The sequence below is a fragment of the Nicotiana sylvestris genome, chromosome 10, assembly GCF_000393655.2.
Source record: "Nicotiana sylvestris chromosome 10, ASM39365v2, whole genome shotgun sequence".
Classification (NCBI taxonomy): domain Eukaryota; kingdom Viridiplantae; phylum Streptophyta; class Magnoliopsida; order Solanales; family Solanaceae; genus Nicotiana; species Nicotiana sylvestris.
The window spans coordinates 52,664,688-52,689,224 of record NC_091066.1 but is presented as its reverse complement, the minus strand read 5'-3'; the positions used below and the strand labels follow the sequence as shown (position 1 = coordinate 52,689,224).

At 35.5% G+C, this 24,537-nt stretch overlaps 2 protein-coding genes across 2 annotated transcripts; both read right to left on the bottom strand.

Annotated features, from left to right (window-relative positions):
• Positions 1–5,431: 5,431 nt before the first annotated feature.
• Positions 5,432–6,920, bottom strand: LOC104240103 (uncharacterized). The gene has a single exon (XM_009794886.2). The coding sequence runs from the start codon at positions 6,695–6,697 to the stop codon at positions 5,732–5,734; it is 966 nt and encodes a 321-aa protein (XP_009793188.1). The 5' UTR covers positions 6,698–6,920; the 3' UTR covers positions 5,432–5,731.
• Positions 6,921–21,993: 15,073 nt separating this feature from the next.
• Positions 21,994–24,053, bottom strand: LOC138879332 (uncharacterized). Its single transcript, XM_070158941.1, has 2 exons — positions 23,624–24,053; positions 21,994–22,100 (listed from the first exon to the last, which is right to left on the bottom strand). The coding sequence occupies exons 1-2, from the start codon at positions 24,051–24,053 to the stop codon at positions 21,994–21,996; spliced, it is 537 nt and encodes a 178-aa protein (XP_070015042.1).
• Positions 24,054–24,537: the final 484 nt, after the last annotated feature.

The following is a 24,537-nucleotide window of genomic DNA, read 5'->3' as shown; positions in this document are numbered from 1 at the left end:
CGCGTTTACACCTTAGAATATTTCAGTGAAATATTAGGCGTCATCACGGTCCCGACGGTGGGAATTCTTGATCGTGACACATTAGTAAGCTTAATGTTCCATTGTTTGGAGGCTTGTTTCAAATCATAGAGGGATTTCAACAATCGACACACCTTATACTCCCCCTGTGTGTGAAATCTGAGAGGTAAATCCATATAAACTTTTTCAGTGAGGTCACCTTGGAGAAAGGCATTAGTAACATTCATTTGAAACAATGGCCAACCCTTGAAAGCATCAATACTAATAATTGTTCTCACTAAAACCATTTTAGCTACAAGTGAGAAAGTTTTATGGTAATCTAGTCCAGCCTGCTGTGTGTAACCTTTAGCTACCAATATATCTTTGAACTTGTCCACCTCTCCATTTGCCTTGTATTTTATTTTGTAGACCCATTTTAAGCCTATGGTTTTCTTCCCAATGGGCAGGTCCACAATTTCCCATGTGTGATTGCCTTCTAGTGCTTGTATCTCTTGTTCTATTGCTTTTATCCACTGTGGATCCTGTGCTGCTTCTTTGAAGGATTTGGGTTCCACTAGGACTGAAAAAACTTGTAAATAGGCTTGATATGTTGTGGTAAGATGATCATACCTAACATGATTTGAAATTGGAAATCTGCAATTCCCAGACAACTTTGTAGAAGTCACATAGTCTTTCATCTATATGGGAAGAGTTGTCTTTCTGGGTTCTCTTAGAGCTGGTTGTGTAGGTAAGTCAGTTGTAGTTGGTGCAAACACTGACTCAACAGGAGGATCCTTTCCTGACACCTCACTTAGTATTGAGCCTTGAGTGTCTGATAAGTTCAACTTCTCCAATGTTGTAGAGATTGGCTCTACTCCTTCTGATTCCAAGTCATCATCACCTGCAAGAGAATCAATTGCATCTTGATTCATAGGTAAAGTAGTATCTTCTTGACTGACAGCTTGCATAGGTGGTAAACTAAAAATGTGTTTTTGTTCTAAAATGGGCTGTTGGAAAAACATGTCATCGGATTTAACTCATGTATCCTTGAAAGGAAATCTGCCTTTTTGAAACACTACATCCTTGCTTAATCATACAGTCTATGTCTCTTTTGTGTTTCTGAGTAGCTAATGAACATTGACTTCCTAGCTCTAAGTGCAAACTTATCTCCCTTGGGCAAGGTTGTTGCGTGGCATTGACAACCAAATATCCTTAGGTGATCCACCTTAGGCTCTTTCCCATACAATAACTCATAGGGAGTTCTTCCTTTCAGAACTGGTGTAGGTAGTCTATTGATCACTTAAACTACAGTCTTAACACAATCACCCCAAATTCTTATAGGGACTTCACTTTGAAATTTCAAAGCTCTGGCCACTTCTAAGAGGTGCTTGTGCTTTCTTTCTACATTCTATTTTGCTGTGGTGTATAGAGACAACTAGTTTGATGAATAATACCATAAACCAACAAGCTATCACACTGTGTATTACAGAATTCTATTTCATTGTCAGATCTTAAGTACTTGACATTGACACCAAAATGATTATTTATTATCAGCAGAAAGTTTTTCAAAACTGCACATATTTCACACTTCGACTGTATTAGACACGCCCAAGTGCATCTACTGTAATTATCTACTATTGTAACAAAATATTATTTCCTGTCATAGGTTGGAACCTTGTATGGTCCCCAAACGTCTAAATGAATAAGTTGAATGATAGCAGCTGAGTTTGAAACACTAGTTGGAAATTATAGTCTACACTGTTTTGCAAGAGGGAATACATCACAATTCCTTGCTTCTATACTGCTGATTTTATTCTTTAAGACTGACAAGTGCTGCAAAGATCTTATTGAAGCATGTCTCATTCTGTAATGCCATAAGATTGTTTCTGCATTTTTCTTTGTAATTGTTCCTGCCACCAATGTCTTGTTTTTTGCTTCCCTTTGCTTTATTATGTATAATACTTCATTTTCTCTACCAATCCTCAATACTTTGCCACTGTAAAGCCCCTGCAACACACAGAAATAAGAAAAAAAATGCAACTAAACAGTTGAGGTCTTTTGTGAGCTTTGACACTTATAGCAAATTAAATTTAAAATCTAGTACATGGAGGACATTCTTCACTTTCTAATTTCCTAGAATCTCTGCATTCCCTGTATGTGTAATGTTTGAAGTCTTCCCTATCGGCAGTTGTACACTTCTATAACCATCTATGATCTTAAGTGTGTCTAGTAAATCCTTATTACAGGTTATATGATGAATAGCACCTGTATCCACTATCCAATCCTGTTTTGTAGCATTGGACATTAAGATTTTTATTATGAAAATTTTCATCTCTAAATTCCCTAGCAATAGTCTTCAATTTCTGTGAATATATTGATTTATATATGCGGCCTATTTAATTGATTTTGGTTTCTACAAACAATTCTTTCATTTTGTTTTTAAAGAAATACCACCTTAAATTCTTAATAGGTAATCATTGAGTAGTTACTTAATTATATATGTTGTAATTGCTTTTATTGGGGAATAAAATGCTAGTTGATTAATAATTCTCACTGAGTTAAGGTTCTCATATGATACAAACTTCTTGGAAAGTTATTAATTTACCAATATTCATGTCAAATTGTAGAATCCTAAGCTAAGCTAATCGAGCAACATTCAGACTAGATGAGTTTCATTGCCATCTAAGGCACATATTCTGTAAGAAAGGAGAGCAGATAGAAGAGAGGAAGAAGGGATCGTGTATTTTAGAAAATGAATTGTATGTCTACATTTTGGCACGTAACAGTGCTTTTATAACAGACTAACTATTTTAACTAATTAGTCCTTCTAACTTTCTAAATTGCTAAATGATCCCTAATTACCCAAGGCTTCATTCTTGCACTTCAATAAGCAAATTAAAAATCTTATAAGAAAATGTTAGATCATGGTCTTAAAGCGTCAACTACCCACAAGAATGGATTAGCAGACTAGTTTGCCACTTCCTTCCTTCCTAAAATTGATCACTTTCCGATTGACACTTTAACTCACCCTTATTCCATTTTGGCCCTCCAAACCCCTTTTCTTTTGTTTCATTTTGACACAAAAAATTTTCTCCTAAGTAAAAATGCAGCGCGTGCAAATACCCGGCTGCTACCTCCACCCCCACCCCAATGACCCCCCCCCCCAAAAAAAAATTAACTTTTTTTTTGTAATTTAAAATTATTATTTTTTTCATTTTTTCTGCCCACATCCCGGGAAAAAAAATAATTTTTATATATTTTCAGTAATAACTATGGGTTCAACTGAATCCATAACTTTTGACGCGGAGTAAAAATTTATTAAAATTATAAAAAAATAGATATATACCCATAACATTTAAAAATATAATGGGTTCTTTTGTTCCACTTTGACACAAAAACTTTTATCCCAGGTAAAAATACAGCGCAGACAAATACCTAGCTGGTACCCCCACCCCATGGCCCCCCAACCCCCCGTAATATTTTTTTTTGTAATTTCAAATTATTATTTTTTTCTTTTTTTTTGTCCCCCTCCCGTGGAAAAAATATTTTTTTATATATATTTTCAGTAATAACTATGGGTTCAACTGAACCCATAACCTTCTACGCGGAGTAAAAATTTGTATGTAAAAATTCATTAAAATTATAAAAACAAAATAGATATAAACACATAACTTTAAAAATATAATGGGTTCAATGTTAAAAACATTAAAATTGAATCCATAGGATTTAAATTATGGATCCGCCTCTATGTTTGAAGTATGAAATTTGGCTTCAAAATGGCTCTCACGCGCCTACAAGGGTGAGGCAAATCACACATGGAATCTAGTCAGCTTTTGTGTCAAAGTGGAACAAAAGAAATGGAATTGGAGGACCAAAATGGAATAAGATTGAGTTAAAATACCAAAATAAAAAATTGGACCAAGTTTAATGGACCGTATATGTATTTGGCCATATTTTTTCAACACGTAAGAGCCTAATGTAATAATCTGAGAGCTATGTTGTATGTTTTGTTGTTGCCTTTCTAGGTCGAAGGATCTCTGATTTGTATTAGTTGACTTATTTATTAGTTTAGTGATATTAAAAAATAATCTATTCCAGAATCAAATAAGTGGAACTTATTAAGACTAATTATAGGATTTGAAAGGAGTTTATTTTATTTTTGTTTATTTATAAATAATTGAGTGTAAATAGAGATTAAATATAAATGTTAATTAAGATTTAAAATTATAAAGATCAATTCATATATAGAAATAGGACTAGTAGTACTAGTAGGATAAAGAGTGACATAATGATTACCCATAATTACGGCCACCAAACTAATATCCTTTAGTGATGAGTGACAATCATAGACATCGCTGGCCTGCTTTCTGCTTTTGAAAATTGGAAGGAGGAAATGAATTGGACAGATACAAAAGTGTGAGTAATTTCACCGTTAAATTTTATGCAACACCATATTTTACTTTGTTCTAAAAACTATAATACATATTTAATTTTAAAAATAATTTAACTTTAAACTCTTATTTATCTTTAGTGGCATAATCTTAAAGTCACAAAAATTATATGGCATACCTTAGATCATAAGTTTTTTTAAAAATAAACTTTCTTAAATTTTGTGTTGAAATCAAACAGGTTAGACAAAAAATGAAATGAGAGTACTTATATTTTGCTTATAGTAATACATATTTTTTTTTACTAACGATACATCAACTACTGTTGAAGTATGAACCATCATTCTTTATTTATTTTTATTTTTTTAATTCCTCAAAGTGTTTTCAAATATTCTCCCTCCATATGCAGGTCAAAGTAATAAAATTTTCTTTATGCCAAACTAAGTGGGCGTTTGTACATAGAATTGTAAAATTCCGAAAAAATAAAAAATTTATTCAAGTGAAAATGGTACTTTGAAAATTAGAATTGTGTTCAGATACGCATATAATTTGGAGCTGTTTTTGACTTTTTGTGAGTGATTTGATATGAAAATTTTGAAAAATAACTTTTTAGAGTTTTTTAAATTTTCGAAAAATTCGAAATTCAATTTTAATTGAAGTTTGAAATTTTCATGCCCAAATACTGATTCCAAAAAACGAAAAAATTCGAAAAAGTGAAAAAGTTCTTATGGTCAATCGGGCCCTGATAGTGTGTGACACTCAAATCAAAAGTTAAATATATATTTGTTCATTTTCGTCAAATGTCATAAATTTTACAGTACTTTAATAAAAAACTGTCAAGAAAATATTTATCATCATTAGTGCACTTTCTTTGGAAGGTTATGTGCACTTATATCGGAAGCTGCAAATCAACCTGAAACACCAAACTGTTACATATATATTTTTTTGATTAGCCAAAGAATTAAATGAACAAAAGCTTAAAGATAGTCTTCTCGTAGCTTGTTTATTAAACGGCAAGAACAACTTAAAACAGAAAGAAAGCAACATATGTAAATCTTCTACATAAGAATATATCCCAAGATTGTACATTGGTTCAGTAAACAACAAGAGATAAAGGAAAGAAAGTACTATACAGAATTACACATCTAAGTACAATTCTAGCTTTGTGATCTCAGAGAAGGATCAAAAACCAAAAGCTCCCTTCTTCATAGTTCAAATTACCACAGCATAATTCAGAAAATGTAAAATATTTAAATGCTATTTGAAGAAACTTAACCAAAGTTCATAACAAAGGGAAATATTTGGCCAAAGAGCAATGACCTTGAACTTGATCATCAAGATATTAATTACCTCTTCGAACTTAGACTTCTTGATAATGGATCTTTGACTTCACCTACAACCCAAGTCTCCTTTGCTATATCTGATGAAAATTTGTAGAAATCATCCCCATATCTCATCACCACTAAGCTCTTGTTTTTCTTTTTAGTACTCTCTAAATCTTCCATTGTTGATTTTGCATTCTTTTCTTCTCCATAATCATGCTCTTCTTCTTCTTCTTCGTGTTTTTGCTCAAGCCAGCTTTTCGCAGGAGCAGAACGACAACGCATGAGCAAAAGTGCATTGGGTGGTGGTGCACTTAACGGAGCATGATCGTCAAATCCTGAATTCGCCTCTGCTTCGTTATTACTGTTATAATAAAGCTTTTCTTTCTCTGTTTCCTCTGTTTTCGTAAAATCTGTATTCTGGTTTTCTTGCAAAACCATGAACCACTTAGAGAATACAGTTCTCGAGACAGCTTCATTATCATTTTTATGCAACTCTTCATCTTCTTCTTCCTCATCATCAGAAGTGATAATATCAGTTGCTGCCGCAGAAAATGAACCAAAGCACCTAAAATCAAACCTTACATTACGCAAACAAGTCAAGAATTGAATTACATCCTTTTTAATTCCAAGTGAATCAATCCAAGCAGGTTTATTCCTTTTGTGTTTTTTGATATGTAGCTTCTCAATCTCTTCCATAACTGACTGCCAATTCTTGCATGATTTTTGTTTGTGCCGCCTAACTTTGATCTGCCCAGCACATGTAACTTTTGGAGAAGTTGGCTCTGAAATCTCAGTTCTCTTTGATTTGGCCCATAGCATAGGACTTGCTTGGCCAGCTGCTGGCCCAATACCTCTGGTGCTACATCTCTTTAAATGGTGTTGATGATGGTGACTTGCTGGACTTGGCATAAGTGTTAGATGAGCTCTAGAAGGAAAACAGACTAATAGATCTGTTGAAGGAACTTCTTTACACTTTCTACCTTTCATTGTGTTAATTTGTATAACTTTCTTTCTTCTTCTTGACTCTTCTTTAAGCTTCTTTGATTTCAGATTTTGAGATTTGATGAATCTTAAGGATGTTGAATATCTATTTAAACTGTGTTCATAAGAGTGAGTTTTAAATGAAAAGTAAGGGAGAGGCAAAGGCAAAGGCAAACGCAGTGGACAGCTAGCTTTCTTTTGTTACTTTTTTGTTTATTGCTTCTATCTTTAATTACCATATGTTATATGGTGCATTTTTATGACAATCATTTTGCTTTGTTTTGAAATGGGTCACAACGTGTGATCTTCCCTTCTTTTCTTTCTTAGCCTTTACTTTCCCCCCAACTCCTTGCCAAACAAATTATGTATACTTGATTCAAATTAGAGCCACAAATAAAAGAAAGGTAAGGAAAAATAAAGGGCTAAAGAAGGAAAAAAGGTTGGAATATGAGCTCTGTTTCATCATTTAGTCATAGCCAAGTTAGGCAAGGCTAACGTCGTCGTTTTTTTAACCACAAATTGTCCCACCCAAACTACCAAACTCATCGCTTTGAATAACTCTACCATAATATCTACAGTATTTAATTTCATGGAGGATACTATCTCCAACCCTAACATCCAAAATGTTGTAACACCACAATAGTGTAATACCAAATTTACTCTAATTATGACATCATTTTTTATACCAAAAAAGAATATTTCTTTTTATATTCTTCTCTCTCTTCTATATTATATTATTATCTTTTATTTAAATTTTATTTTTTATTTCTTTCAAACAAATTCTATCTTTTTTCTTTTTTCCATATTCATCACATATAATTCACATTCACCACTTATATAATCATTTATCATAAAATTATTTTAAAGGATAAATCAACTAAAAGTGAAATCATTGATAAAAAATAATTAAATAAATATTACATCATAGTCAAATTTAATTTAAGTACCACATAAATATTCAACTTTTGCCTCTATTCTCCTATAAATGCTCGATTAATGCATTACGAAGTGCGAAATGCACATCTTTATCCTTAATTTTTTTGTGTCGAGCTAAAAATTGTTCAAATCAGTGATCTTCATCTACTGTCATTTCTACCGCAGGAGCTAGACATTCACATGCATCTTGAATTGGTGCATTAAGATCACGTTCGTCCTCAATTATATGTTGTGCAGTATAATACATGTGGTCATTTGAATTTTAGTTTTCACTTTCAATTTTAGCAACATTAGATATCTTACATTTGCAATTTTCATTTTTAAATAATGGTTATATTTCTTTTTATACAATTATAATAATAATAAAAGTAACTTATAATTTTATATAAATATAATATATACAAAAATTAATATATCAAAAAAATAGGATATAAAATTAAAATTATAAAGATCTTAATATAAAAATTAATTATATAAATAATATATGATAAATTAAAAGTCCAAAAAAATAAAAAGATAAATAAAATAATAATAAATCAAATTTGGTGTTGATGAATAGTGTCACACCAAATTTGGTGTGGCACTATTCTCACACTAAAATAGTGCAACATTTGATGTTTTATTGGAGCAAAAGAACACCAAATTTAGATTTGGTGCAAAAAATAGTGCACCATTAGAGATCTAATATTGCTAGATGATTTTGATAAATGCATAACTTATTTGTTATCTGAATTTCTTCATTTTTAAAAAAATAAATCGTTGGGGTCACTAGGACAGGGAAACGGTTATGAGGGCAGAATTATAATTGATGGGCTTGAAGATTTGACTTCGCTTTTGTTTGAGTCCTTCACTGAAGATGGGGGCATTTGCATCTATACTTGTTTTTTTGTGTCACGTTTTAGCTTGTTCTTGCTTTATAAAAAAAATTGCAAGCGTACCCGCTTTTTCGCATAACTTCAGCATACGGGGCTGAAGAAGCAAAGACAATCACGCAAAACTTCAGCATTCTAGTAGCCGGGCCTGAAGTTCAGCTCTAGAGCTGAAGTTTTTGTTTTGTAACTGGCGAACTTCAGCTCTAGAGCTGAAGTTTTTGTTTTGTAACTCGCGAACTTCAGCTCTAGAGCTGAAGTTTTCGTTTTGTAACTGGCGAACTTTTCTTTTTTTGTTTCGCCATGAACTTCAGATCTAGAGCTGAAGTTCTTGTTTTGTAACTGGGGAACTTCAGCTTTAGAGCTGAAGTTTTTGTTCTATATTTGATTAACTTCAGCATGTGGTAGGCCTCTTCGGCTTATTAGTCTCTGCAGCCTTGCTCTTCTCAACCTTGGATTAACTTCAGCATGTTGTAGAGTATGTTTCTTGCTACAGAAAGCTACTTTGGTATACTCATTATTTTAGTTTCTAAGCTTCAAGAATCCACTAATACCCAACAAAAAATATTATAGTGTGTTGAAGTCTAAACACAAAAATGCAGTATATGAAGCACTTGAGAAGATCAAATCAGGTACGTACAATATGGGTGTTTAAGTTGTACAATGAAAACTATTTTCTCGCTTCACCAGCAAAAAAGTAATATGCAACACGGCGAGGAGGAAGCATAGATAGAGTCAAGAAGGAGAAGAGGAACTGAAATCCATACAAACAAGTACATAACCAATCATTACCATTAACTACATTGTTAATCTTCAGAAAGAAGAAGAAGAAGAAGAAGAAGAAGAAGAAGAAGAAGAAGAAGAAGAAGAAGAAGATGAAGGAGCAGAAGGAGGAGCAGAAATGGGGCTGAAGTTATTTAAAAAGTGGGTACAAGTTAAAAGTTTAAAAAAAAATAGGTACAGGTTAAATGGGGGCGATCAAATAGGGCGCCCCATGCAATTTTTACCTGAAGATGATATCACAAATAACTAGTGTTAAAGAAAATTAATACCAGATCTAACTCCATTCCAAAATCTAGATCAATCATGTGAAAATTGCCTAATTGAGAGAATAATTTGTTTCCTCAAACAATGTGGGATAATCTAGAATATCTTATCGGAGCACAAAAATAAGGATGATTCTCGGTCTAACTCAATTTCAAATGCTTTCTGATAAGGTGAAAATATTGTAAAAGAGGAAAGCTGAATTGAGAATTTTGACTTCGGGTCAACCGAGCAGAGGAGTTAATTCAGTTTTGAGTTCCTAAGGTTAGTTAACGTCGCTTGAGTCCTTTATAGCCCGTTTGGCCAAGCTGCAAAAATCAACTTATTTTGAGAAGTGTTTTTTTTAAAAGTGCTTTTCTCAAAAGTACTTTTGGTGAGAAGCAGTTTGTGCTTGGCTAATTAGTTGAAAAGCACTTTTGAGCAGCAATTAGTGTTTGGCCAAGCTTTAAAAAATAATTTCTAAGTGTATTTTTCTCAAAAGTGCTTCTCAAAAAGTGCTTTTGGAGAGAAGCTACTTTTTTCTGCTTCTCCAAAACTGCTTCTGCTTCTCTTCAAAAGCACTTTTTTCCTTCCAAAAGCTTGGCCAAACACCTCAATTTTTGGCCAAACAGGCTATTAGTCTTTCTATTATCTATTACCACACTTATTTGTAGTTCCAAGAAATGGGCCAGGTGTCCCTTTTGGCCGTCATAATAGTACAAGAGTTGTAATCTTTCTATTGGTTGCCAACTGGTCTAGTAGTCACAATTACATTATTAGAGGGTGTTTGGCTAAGCTTATAAGCTGATCAAGCTAGCTTATAAGCACTTTTCGGCTTATTTAAGCATTTGGTAAAGTTAAAAGTACTTATAAGCTCAGTACTTATAAGTCAAAAATAAGCCAAAAAGCCAATAGTTGGTCACCCCCCGTTTATGAATTTTTAACTTATAAGCACTTTAAGTTTGGCCAAGATTTTTACTATTTTATCCTTAAAAATATTTCTTTTTAGAACAAAACTCCTACATCGATACTCACTGCCTCAAGTATTTAACCTAAACCCCATCCCCCCTCCCCCACCTCTTTAGGTCTACAATTCTCATTGACTATTTAAGATAAGCAAATTCTCTATTCCTTTGCATACTTATATCTATGTGATTGTGTATTAATTTTTGAACTGTATATAATAAATGAGGACATATCAAATTTTTGGTGTATTGCTTTTTAATATTGTGGTGATGAAGATAATGTTTGTTTCTCTTCAAATGATTTGTCCTATTTAGGTTTATTTTTTACCGAGAAACTTTTGTCAATTTATTAATTATTATTATATATGGTTATATGCTTATCATAAAATAAATTATATTTATCATAAAAATTATCTCATCTAAGCACAGTTATATTTAAAATAAAATGACAAATAGAATATTTTGTATTTGAATCGATCTATAATCTAAAATTTTGAAGAAATTACGCCCTTATAAGTGTAAACGGTTCTAAGGTTATTTAAGTCATTTTAACAGAAAAAAGTTTATCGTCATTTTTTTTTATCAAATACTGCAATAACTTATTATCAATTTCAGCACTTGTACCCAAACACGTAACTGTTTATTTATTAAATCAGTTTCATTACTTAAAAGTGCTTTTCAACACATAATGATTATCAGCTACTTCAAACCAGCTAATCCAAACAGGCTCTTAATATCGAATCTATAGAAACTTTTGAGAAAATTTTATTTTGTGCTTCACACAACTGGCACTAGTTGCGTGGAATCTCTTTTTTGTCTCACAATTTTGTGGACCCAAAAATATAAGATATGGGTCAACAAATTTGTAAGATAAAAAGAGGCCTCACAAAACTATTGCCAGTTGTGTGAGACATAATGATTATCTAAATTTTCTTTTCCTTGTTTTATGCAAATTTTCCATTTTCAACTTTTATAATTAATCATCGTAGCTCATACACTACAGTTGGTATCTAGAGCCAGGGTTTCCTATGGTCGGTGGTACGATAGGTGAATCACATGAAAAAAGAAAAGCAAATAATGGTTGGAAGAAGATATAGTCTTAGCTCCAAATTTACGTAACGATTTGACCGATCGTTTTGAGCTCTAGCGTATCATTTAGAGGTTTGAGGCCTTGAGTAGCTTCACTTCAGGTATTATGACTTGCACGTGTGGTCGGAATTGAATTTCAGGAAGCTGATAGTTGATTTAGAAGAAAAATTCTCATTTCGGAAGCTTTAAGTTGAAAGAGTTGACTAAGATTTAACTTTTCAATAAACGACCTCAAAATCAGGATTTGAAGGTTCCAATAGGTTCGTATAATGATATTGGGCTTGGGCGTATGCCTAGATTGGGTTTTGGATGACACGAGAGCGTTACAACGTTTATTATGGAAAGTTAGTATTTTGGAAGAATTTCATAAATTTGGATTGAAGTGTACTTTAATGTTATTGATGTCCGTTTGGAATTTCGAGCTTGGAAATAGCTCCATATGGTGATTCTGGTCTTAGGAGCGCGTCCTAATGTGGATTTGGAGGTCCGTAGGTCAATTCAGGGTCGTTTGGCGAAAATCGGAACTGAAGGTTTTTGAAAGTTTGACCGGAAGTGGAATTTTTTATATCGGGGTCGGATTCCGATTCCAGAAGTGGGAGTAGGTCTGTAATGTCAGTTATGACGTTGCAAAATTTGGGGTAAATCGAAATTGATTTGATAAGTTTCGGCATCGAATGTAGAAGTTGGAATTTCTTAGTTTCATTAGGCTTGAATTGGGGTGTGATTCATGTTTTTAACGTTGTTTGATGTGATTTGACGCCTCGACTAAGTCCTTGATATGTTTTGAGACTTGTTGGTATGTTCGGATGGGGTCCCGGGGGGCTCGGGTGAGTTTCGTGATGGTTTCAGACCATTTCTAATTTTTAGCTGCTGATTTTTGGTTACAGTAGTGTGCTATGCGATCACGGGGAACTGACCGCGATCGCGATGAGTAAAATGGGAGAAATTGGCCAATGATGCGCGATTGAGGAAGACCTTTCACGATTGTGTAGAGGAACCTTTCTACGGCACTGACCTGATTTTAGAAGCTTATATCCCGTAATCTATAAGGAATCTGGAGATAATTCAAAAATGAAAGTTATAGCCCTTTATATCTAGTTTTCAGAAAATCAAACTATTTGTCATTTAGAGTTGCATACAAAATGTTATGGTTGGTACACTATAGGCTGTTCAGGACAATTTGGAAATCGCGAAGAAGAAATTTTTGTTGTACATGGCTGTTTTTGGTAGCTTATATCTCGGAGATGACCAAAAGATGAAAGTTGTAGATCTTGGTGTTCAGTTTTCAGAAAGTTAAAACCTTTGTTATTTGGAGTTTTGTATAACAAGTTACGACCATTATACTAGAGGCTATCTGGAAGAGTAGAAGAAGGCTGTTGGAAAAATTTGTTCTTCTCGATCGCGGGAGAATTGCTGCGACCGCATAGAGTAAAAAAATGCTGGAAAATTTTTGTGCTTCATGATTGTGGGTGTTTGGCCACGATCGTATAGGGTAAATGACTGGGCAGCAGATTTAAGTTCTGAACATGGGACTTTGTCCCATTTTCCATTTTTAATGATTTGGAGCTCGGGAAAGGGCAATTTTTGAGAGCTTTTCAAGGGAAAAATATTGGGGTAAGTGTTCCTTACCCTATATTGATTATATTTCATGATTCCATACTTAATTACATCATGAATCTGTGAATTAATGGAAGAAAAATTAGATTTTTATAAAATCTTTCAAAAAATATAAAATGAAGATTTGAAAGGCAATCCAATGTCAGAATTTGCATATTTTGTATAGTTGGCCTCATCTCTGAATTGGTGTTCGAATTTCATGAGTTTTTCCGAGATTCGAGACGTGGGTCCCACTGTTGAATTTTGAGATGAATTTCGGATTTTATTCGGAAGATTACTAATTTCATATGGAATTAACTCCTACGATTCATGTTGAGTATATTGAATTGTTTGTGATCGGATTTGAAGCTTTCGAACACCAATTCGTGAGGCAAAGGTTTATTCGAATCTTGAATTTGATTGCAAAGCGAAATAAGTCTCATGTCTAACTCTGTGGTGGTGGTGGGTGGGGGGGACTACATCTTAGTTGATATTTAATTTTATGTGCAACTAGTTGTAGGTGCTACGTACGCCCGAGATAACGAGAGTTCGTTCGTAGCTAAAGCATGTTTATGTCCGGATAGACTTAAAATTTTATCATGCAATATTTGAATTACTTGAACTTATCACCTTGAGTTTTTGCCAAGATATTCGATAAATGCAAAGGGGTGTACTATTTATTGTACTCATGTACCGTATTGTAAACACATATCTTGTGATTCAGAAACTTCCTTCCTTTCTTGTGGAGCAGGCCGAACGCCTCGGCAGTATATAGATGCATCTATGGTTCATGCCGCTTGACCCTCGGTAGTGTACACATTATTCTGGATCGGGCCGAACGACATTGGCAGAATCGTGCGCGATATCGCTAGTAGTCTGAATATTCACAAGATAAACCTTTCACTGATGCCCGACATTTTATTGTATTTATTACTTAATTGGTATTGACACTTAGCATATTTCTGATATATTAAGGCAGGATATATGGCCGATAAATTTATGCTTTAAAGGAAATAATTGGAAGATTATGTAACTTACAAATTTACCCTATCTTTGTCGTATGCTTCATATCTGCTTATGCTTTATTATATTGCTATATTGGACCTATGGTAAGTGTCGATATCGACTCCCTCATTACTACTTCTACAGGGTTAGGCTAGATACTTACTGGGTACGCGTTGATTTACGTACTCATGCTGCACTTCTGCACTAAATGTGCAGGATCTAACAGGTCATTTGATGATCATCTTGGTGTGTAAGGGCACCGGCTGAGGAGACTTTATGTGAGTTACACTCCTGGCTACGTACCGCAGTCCACCGAGTCTCCATTGTATTGTCTATTTATATTCTGTCTTATTACATTCGGGACGGATGATGTATATTTATTGTGTTCCTTAGAAAAATGCACATGCACTTGTGACACCAGGTTTTGGGGGTTTCTACTGGAGGTTTAGCATGATGGTTCATGGGATTTCTATTATTTCACCATGTAAATTCTATTTGGTACTATTTAATTAATGGAAATTGTGATTTCAAAGTAATAAAATGAGTAATTAAACTGATAAATCAACGTTGGCTTGTCTGACGGCAGCGTTAGGCACCATCTCAAACTATTGTGGATTTTGGGTCAAGTGAGCTTGGTATTAGAGCATTAATTTCACTTGGGTCTCACGGGTTATGAGCAAGCCTAGTAGAGTCTTGCGGATTAGTAGACGTTTGTATTTATCTTTGAGAGGCTACAAGGCTGTTAGGAGCACTTCCCTTCTTGATTTCTCATCGTGCGATTTGATTCCTTTGAGGCTTATGCCTTTATTTCTTTCCTACTCATTCTTATACTGTCACGACCCCAGTTCGCCCTCCGTGAACTATCGTGACGGCACCTAGTCTCTACGACTAGGTAAGCCTAACGAATGCGGAAAAGAAGCAATTTTTGGAAAGAAAATTATATAAAACCGAAATAACAACATGGAATAGTGTTTAAGATGCCGCCTGACACCTAATAGTACAAGAATCTCAACATAATACTTCCCAAAATCCGGAGCCCCATGAATCGCAAGCTAAGAGATACATAAGAAGCTCTAACTCCAGAAATATCTAAAAAAAGGAAAAATACTGAAGGGCTATACTATTGCAGAAAGATAGAAAGGGACTCCTCGGTCCGAGGATGCGACAGATATACCTCAAAGTCTCTACAGAAGCATCTTGCCTCAAGGATGATAAGATTGAGTGGAAGTACCTGGATCTGCACATAAAAAACATGCGCAGAAAGAGCATGAGTACACCATAGCGGTACTCAGTAAGTTCCAAGCCTAACCTTGGTCGGGTAGTTACGAGGAAAGTCAGGGCCCTACTGAGGTTAAATGAAATACAAGGTATAACAATATAAAAATAAGACAATATAATAAGTGCAATAGTAAGGTGTAACACAGAATAGAAAGAACATCAACAACTACTGCAGAGGCAAAGTAAACACGGAGAGAAATACAGCTCAATATAAAAATAACAATCGGGGATCTCCCAGGATACCGTCCTGTAGTCCCAAATATAAATATCCAGTGGATCTCTAGGGATACCGTCCCTTAGTCCAACTTATAATGCGAGGGGATCTCCCTGAATACCGATCTGTAATCCCAAATGTAAATACTCCGTACACGGGAATCTACCGGGTGCAATCCCGTAGTTCCAATGTAAATGTGCAGGGGGATCTCCCGGAATACCGTTCCATAGTCCCAAAGTAAACATACAGGGGGGTCTCCCGAGATACCGTCCCGTAGTCCCAAAGTAAACACACAGCAATAACAAGAAGAATACACAGTTCAATTCAAATTCCATACCAAGTGTCACACCTCCCTTTTTACCTACCCCAGAAAGGGTATAAGGGAGTTTTTTTCTAATTTAAAGTGACAATTGAAACAAGATTATTTATCTAAGAATCAGAGTCGGCACTTGGGATAATTTATGGTATCCCAAGTCACCGGTTCAAATCCCAAATCGAGGAAAAATTTGACTCTGTATTATAGTCCGCGAACCAGAAATTCGGGTAAGGAATTCTGTTAACCCAGGAGAAGGTGTTAGACATTCCCGAATTCCGTGGTTTTAGAACGGTCGCTCAACTGTTATTATTGGCCTATTTATCTAATTTTTATAACACTTTCAAACCTATATGTATTTTTACCAGCTTTTATTTAATTTTAGGAAGATTTCAACGTTATACAAAATACGTCTTTGGATCACGCCACATGAAATTCACCCACGATCCGTGACATATTTTGTTTAACGTTGTTAGGATTTGGATTTGGGTCACATGAAATGCACCCAATAGTTTAGGGAGGTAAGTTATTAAAGTAACGCGCCTAAAGCAACTACGCGTTTGCAACTTTGCGAGGGCCATGAAAATTGGTAAATGGCGCACCTCAAATTCTAAGGATCAACACAAGATTAATTAAATGAGGGCCATGCAATTGTCATTTTTGTTGGGAGTGGTGCACCTCAGTTCTAAATTAAAGAGGCATTCAAACTAAGCTTTGGAGGGCCATAAGCTATTTTGCGTTATTTAGTATGGCTAACCTCATTCTAAAAAAATATTAATTGTTTAAAGAAAACTGCAGGATTCCTAATTACTCAAATATTGCCTAATGGATTTGTTGAAACCCAAAAGAAAGTACTACTTCATTTTAAAGAAAAACTCAAGCCCAATCAACGAGCCCAGTCCGTATGGGTCATGTGCAAATAGAATATTCTGAGATATACATGTCGAACCTCCACAACAACTGAAAGCAGTCAGATTTTTAACGTGCCAAATTAACATTAAACCAAAAGCCATTGCAAGCTTTGGGGCTCGAAGTAGGCCCGTCATGATGAAGGTCGACAAAACCAAAACAGCTCAAAGCTGTGCATTCGTACTTGAGAATGCTTTCGCCACTTGGGCTGCCTTTAAGCCCAGATTTTACAAACTAACAATTAATTTAGATTAAAAGCTAAGTGGGATTAAACCTACAATTATTCCTGACTCTTAGCTAAGGGACACAAATTGCCTAATTAACTTCCATATTTACAATTGTCTTAATATAGAATAATTGACCAAATGTTCCCAAATCAAACCATCACTAATCCATTATGGCTCATGAGTAAACATGCTGGAACTATGGACATCAGTCCTTTAAATAACTTCACAAGAACAGTCATACAAATTTCAAATTCATTCAAACCTTGGCTTAATCCATGTACATGATAAATGGAGACTTGTAAATGGGCCTAATGAACAAACATGATCTCAAACCTTAGGCTCATGGGCAAACATGCTTATAAAACAACATCAATACACATAGAAGCCAAACACCTAACATTTTAATGGATTCAGATAAACATTAGAACCAAAACCTTACTGATTTTTGACAGAAACTTAAGCAAACAATTTGTGATCCAGAGCACAAATCAAAATAAACTGAATAATTGAGGCATACAGTTCATTTGCCGTACAAACAATCTAAAAACCTGCTCATACACCTTCTAAACATGTTATTTAATGTTGAAACTAAACAATTGTCTAAAACACAAACCCCATTTTATAATACTAGTACCAGCTCGTTTAACATCTACCATTACCAATCTACTACGTGGTATTTAAACAGTAAGGAAAAAAACAAAGAGAAACTATGGCAAATACAGCCTATATTCCATCGGATTCCACTTGATTCTCATAACCAACATTCAATCATTATTTCTGGACTAAGGAAATACTTGGAAATGAAAGTAAAGGGGATAAGATCAGCAGTAGCAACAACAGTATCCAGCGGCAGAAAGAAACCACAGAAAAAAACAGCTTTAAACCAAAAACTGATGCTCAAAAATCAAAAATCCACAACCAGAACTTCAAACCAAGCTTTTAAACCACCAGATTCAAATCATTTGAGCCCAGATAAGCTAGAAACTATTTCAGGAATTAGAAACTGAAGAGATCACCGAAAGAATTCAATCAAACAGTGAAAAGCAGCCATTTGTACTTTTGGATTTTTATCTCCTAGGTCTCTCCCTTATTCTGTCCTCCCTCTTAAACTTCTATATCTCTGTTTCTTTTTCTTTGGACTCTATATTCTGTCCCTTCTCCTTCAGTCTTTTCCTAAGCAAGCTTTATATAGGATCTCTTAAGGCAGCCTAAAATCAATTCCCTATTCACAAATGCCCCTTCCCCAATTTCTTAATTGATTCCACTTAATTCTTTGCTCTTTATTTTATCCAATAATGCACTCCTAAACCCTACCACTATTAGAAGCTTCTTAATTAGTTAGGTAAGGTTCACACAACCTAAATAATCCCTAGGTTACCCTTACAATCCCTGTTAATTACTCAAACCTAACAAACGGGTCAAATTGACCCAAAGTCCTCGAGCTACTGTCTGTGATCCAAACCAATTTCTGCGATTATATGGAAGGTAGAAAACAAAATCGACTACTTAAATGGATTCAACACATGATTGATTAATAACAACTACTATATGACTGATTAATATCAACAAACAAACATGAAATCAGTTAGGTTATTAAAACAAGCGACCTAATTAGATGAACTAAGTCAGCGGACCAATAAGAATCATAGAACAACTTTCACAAAATGAAACAAAGGGGACAACGAGCAGAGAATAGTTTGAACTCAACAGATTGGTCGAGTTTTCAAAAGGAGTAAAAAAATCTAACTAAAGAAAGGGAGAGGAAAAAGGAGATGAAATGGATTAAAAGAATGAAAACACTTACCATTTCAGAAATCAACAACCTGCTGTAGACCTTGATATAACGAGACTAATGTTACACATTTGTTCTTTGTCAAGAACAATTGAGCAACATCACTCTTCGTCGAATCTAATCTTCAAAACTTTGACAGAAACATCATCATATGACCATGCATGCCACTAGGTTTCATTGAGGACAATCTTAGATTTTTAGGGCTCGACCTCAGATTTAAGATTCGAGAGATTCTGGCAATATTCGAGGGAAAACAATAATGGATTTGGTACGAGGGAGATATATGGGTTAGGTGGTGTTGATTTGGGGTCGACTGGTAAGTTAGGGTTTAAGGGTCTGACCTTCGATCCCATATTCGAAGAGTTCGACTGTGATTCGAAGGTAATGGGCTGAGGATTCGGAACGGGGAGATGAAGGAGAGGCGATGGTGTGAATTTGGGGTTGTTTGGTGGTTGCCCGCCACTGTAGGCGATTTTTGGCAAGCGGTCAACGATGGTTTGAGGCGACGATTTTGGCTGGTCTCTGAAGAGAGATCAAAGACGATGAGGGGGGGGGGTTCTGAGGGGGTAAGGGGTTTGAGTATATTAAATTGATGATTTAATTAGGTCCGTTGGATGATTGGAATCCAACGGTTTTGATTAAATCATTAATGGAAAACATGGTCATTTTGTTTCACTGGGGGGAACCGATTTGGTTCTGGATCGGGTCGGGGTTTGGGAAATGGGCGAGAATCTGGACCGTTTGATTAAACTAATTCAATGGTCCAGATTAAAACGCCTAAAACAGCGTCGTTTGGATTAAGCTGGAGACAGACCGACTATTAGGGCGGGTCTGTGCCGGTTTTGGTTGGGTTTTGGGGACAATTGTCAAGTTTGGCCCAAATATAGCCTTTTCTGTTTCCTTTTATTTTCATTTCTTTTCCTTTCCCAATTTCTTTTATATTAAACTAAAATAAAAACCTAAATTAATTCCTAATCCAAATTATCTAATTAATTTAATTAACTCTAAATTATGACTATCACAACTAAGTTAAGTACCAAATTAAAGGGAGAATTACCAAAAAATCAAAAATTAAAAAGCAACAATAAATTATTTTTTGTGATTTTCTATTTTTGTAAAGCTACTTAATTAATTCTTAAAAATACAAAGTTAAATCCTATATGCAAAAAAATGCAACATATTTTTTTTAAATAATTTAAATAAAATAAACATGCATAGACAAATGCAAACAATAACAGAAAATGCCACAAAAAATCCGCAAAATTGTGAACAATGGAAAAAAATATTTTGTTTTTGAATTTATGGGAATAATTCATATAGGGAAAAAATCACATGCTCACAGCTGCCCCTCTTTGCTCGGAAACATGAATAGTTTTCGTGCAAAGATCAAGTGAGCAGATACGAGCGATTTTTGCCCATTTGAATACTCCATGGGAAGCATCTTTGAAAGAATCTGACCGAATCTCTGCTTCAAAGGTTTCCTACATACCCTTGGCTATAAAGGAATCAGGTCAGTGTAGTTCGAGAAGTTTCGGTAGCTGGGACTACCATGAAGCTGTGATTTTACTGTTGTTGCTGCTACTACTGCTTACTGACCTCCTTATTACACCGTGACAAAATAAAAGAAGCTAGACTAAGCTATGAACTATGCATTACAAAGATTTATTTACAAACTTGATCTTGTTATTGTCGTTGCCTTGTTGACTTGCATTTTCCTACAGAGTTCCTTTGTTGCTGACTTGAATCGTAATTTTGTGATGCTTTCCCTTTCCTTCAATTACTTTCCCTTGTTTTCCAGGTGGATACCTGATTGCCGAACTTTAACCATCTTCCTTTGACTGTTATTGCCTTTCCTTGAATTGCTTCCTTCTGTTCTTCTTCCTTTCATTTTTAGGTGGTTTCTTGATTGCCAATACTTGAATTGTGTTCCCTTCCTATGAAACTTGAATTGCTTTCCCCTTTCAACTTGAACTTTCTTCTTTTGACCATTATTGCCTTCCCTCTATTCTCCAGGCGGGCTCCTAATTACTGAAACTTGAATCGTACTCCTTGCCTTCGTTTTTCAGGCGGGCTCCTGATTATTGAAGTTTGATTTGTACTTCTTCCCTTCGTTCTCCAGGCGGGCTCCTGATTTCAACAAAATTTGAATTTTTACTTCTTCCCTTCGTTCTTCAGGCGGGCTCCTGATTTCCAACATTTGAATTGTACTTTTCCCTTAGTTCTCGAGGCGGGCTCCTGATTACTGAAACTTGAACTGTATTCCCTTGCTCTCCAGGTGGGCGCCTGACTGCTGAACTTGAATTGTATTCCCTTGCTCTCCAGTTGGGCGCCTAACTGCTGAAACTTGAATTGTATTCCCTTGCTCTCCAGGTGGGCGCCTGATTGCTGAAACTTTAACTGTTTTTTCCTTGACTTGTTCTCCCTTGTTCCTCTAGGTGGGTGCCTGATTACTAATACTTGTGTCAATCTTCCTTGAAACTTGATTTGTTTTCCCTTGTTCTCCAGGTGGGCTCCTGATTACTTGATCCTGAACTGCTTTTTATCCCTAACATCCGTGTTGTTCTTCCCTGTTCTTCAGACAGGCATCTAACTTCAACAAAATAGACAAAACAAAGAAAATTTTCTACCCCAATTTGGTAGCCGGGAACCTTTGTGAGTGTTAACTGAATCATGTTACTTAATATCTCTAACAATCTGTAAACTAGATCCCATTATCCAAGAGGGTTCTGAAAATTTCTAGTAAATGCCCGTTTCAAAGCTGCATTATATTTTCTTCTATTGAACCTTGTTATCTAACTTGGTCGTAAAACTTCATCCCATTATCCAGGAGGGTCCTGAAAAGTTTTAAATTAAATCTTATCTTACAAGTGACGCTTTTAAAGCTAAACTATACTTCCTTATAGCCGAACTTACGCTAAAACTTGTTATCTAATGGAATTCTTAGTGCTACGTCCCATTATTCAGGAGGGTCCTAAAAATTTCTAGTGAATCCTATCTCAAGCATGCAAACTTCGAAGTTCCGCTTATATTCCTTTGGGTTACATTTATGCTAGATTCTGCTACTCATGATTATTTTGAATTTTAAACTAAGTCCCATTTTCCAGGAGGGTCCTGAGAACTTTGCGATCAAAGCTGCTTGGTGCTTGCTCTTTCTCCACGTAGGATTTCTCTGAAACAAATGAAATTTCCCCCCCTGTTTAAATCAAAGAAAAATCTTGTCAGTTTAAAACGTGGTGGTTAGTTGTGGCATTCTTGCTGAAGGTGGTTCTTCCTTTGCCATGCTTTGCTTTGACTGGCTGCCTTGAGCCGGTCGAGAATTGTTTGACCTTCTGATTGATCCTTAACCCCAGGACCCTAGATGATTTGAGTGCTCTACACCCCAACCGTTGTTTTTCATTTCTGACCTCTGCATCTCCCGCGACATTACTGAACCATTTCACCGATTTAACTTTTACTTACACTCTATGTCCCACTTTTCATCACACTATCTCTGGGATGTCCTAGCCGCATTTTGCTTTGTGCAATTTTGAAACTGGTAGTAAACTTTGAAATTCCTTCTTATTTGTTGAAACAAGGCTAACCTTGGAAGAGCTTTAGAGCAGTAAAATTAACAGCAATGAAATGCGACGATTTTGAGAATTAAGAATAAAGAAGAAAATCCAAATTTGGATGACTGTTGGAGAGAGAAAAAGAAACTTATCTGAGTGGAGTAACTAGCACCAATAATCATGGTATGCATTTTGGATTAATCAACCCAGTCTGTTTAACCAATCACTTATCAAATTGTTTTACTTTGTGCTCCAAGATATCTGCAACCCGATGTTTACTTTCCTCCAGCTTACAGACCTTGTTCGGCTTGCAGTGCCTTGAAGGGTTTTCACCGACAAACCTCTCTCATTTGTTCATTCCTCAATTCCTTGTCGCCTCATGGTGTTCGTGAAGGTTTTCACTAATAAGACTCTCTCATTTTTACTTTCTCTCAGCTTTCGTCGCCTCATGGTACCTACGAGGGTTTTCACCAATAAGACTCTTTCATTTTTTGATTTCTCTTGCTTAAACCGGAGTGTTGCCCCTGATATGAATCCTCTTTACTTTCTTGACTTGGCATATGTTGAATACTGATTGGGAGGTCTTTCTTTGGACAGTAATGTGGGTTCTTTGGATATGTTTGAAAAGAAAAAGGTATCAAAAAGGCTCAAAGCAACTTAAATGGGTCAAAATTACAACTTTTGGAACCTGATCTCTTACCACAATCACAACTTCTACCCCAGTTTCTTGCTTGGGGATTTTTGATTTTTATTTTGATATGATATGACCAAGCTGTGAGGCTGCCTACATATTCTTAACAGGAATCAGGTCAAACGTAGTTCACACCTGAATTTCTTTATTTTCTTGTACTTTTTCTTTTCGCTTCTTTTCTTTTTTTTTTCTTTCTTTTTTTTTCTTTCTTTTTTTTTCTTTCTTTTCTCTCTTTTTCATTATTGATTCCAAAAAAGGGGTATGAAATAAAATAAATAAGGCTCAAAAGGGGAAACAAAGGGTAGAGTGTTTAGATAGCAGAACAAATTGCCTTTGTCATTCTAATCTTCGAAACAATGCCAAGTACAAACAATCAACAATTGAACCAAAGAAATCATACATAATATCTCTTGACTGCATCAGGATTGATAGCCATGTCTACACATTTGCCTTCGATATCTGTTAGATACAAAGCACCATTGGACAACACTCTTGTTACAATGAACAACCCTTGCCAATTTGGGGCAAACTTGCCCTTCGCTTCGACCTGGTGTGGAAGGATGTGCTTTAATACTTGGTGACCCACTTCAAACTTTTGGGGACACGCCTTTTTGTTGTACGCTCTTGCCATTATCTTTTGATATAACTTCCCATGACACACTGCTGCCAATCTCTTCTCATCGATCAAACTTAACTGCTCCAAATGGGTTTTGACCCACTCATCATCCTCAATCTTAGCCTCAGCAACAATACGAAGGGATGGGATTTCAACTTCCGCAGGTATCACTGCTTCAGTGCCATATACCAACAAGTAAGGAGTTGCACCCACTAAAGTGCGAACAGTAGAGCGATAACCCAACAATGCGAATGGTAACTTTTCATGCCATTGCCTGGAACCTTCCACCATTTTCTAAAGTATCTTCTTTATGTTATTGTTGGCTGCCTCGACTGCTCCATTCGCCTTGGGGCAATATGGGGTGGAATTGCGATGCGTAATCTTAAATTGTTGACATACCTCTTTCATCAAGTTATTGTTAAGATTAACACCATTATCTGTGTTGATCACCTTTGGTATCCCAAATGGACAAATGATATTTGAGTGAACAAAATCGACCACTGCTTTCTTGGTCACAGATTTGAGATTTTTAGCCTCAACCCACTTGGTGTAATAATCAATGGCCACCAGAATGAACTTGTGCCCGTTGGATGCTGCTAGTTCAATTGGTCCAATGACATCGATGCCCCAAGCAACGAAGGGTCATGGTGCCGATATTATGTTTAATTCCGATGGTAGAGAATGAATTAAATCTCCATGTACCTGGCATTGATGAAATTTGCGCACAAAACTAATACAATCCGCTCCATGGTGAGCCAATAATAACCTGCTCGGA

Coding starts and splice junctions, on each gene's coding strand:
- LOC104240103 (XM_009794886.2), bottom strand. CDS start 6,697: ATGAAAGGTAGAAAGTGTAAAGAAGTTCCTTCAACAGATCTATTAGTC.
- LOC138879332 (XM_070158941.1), bottom strand. CDS start 24,053: ATGGTGGAAGGTTCCAGGCAATGGCATGAAAAGTTACCATTCGCATTG. Junction 22,101..23,623: donor AACAAGAGTGTTGTCCAATG/GTGCTTTGTATC, acceptor TGATTTAAACAG/GGGGGGAAATTTCATTTGTT.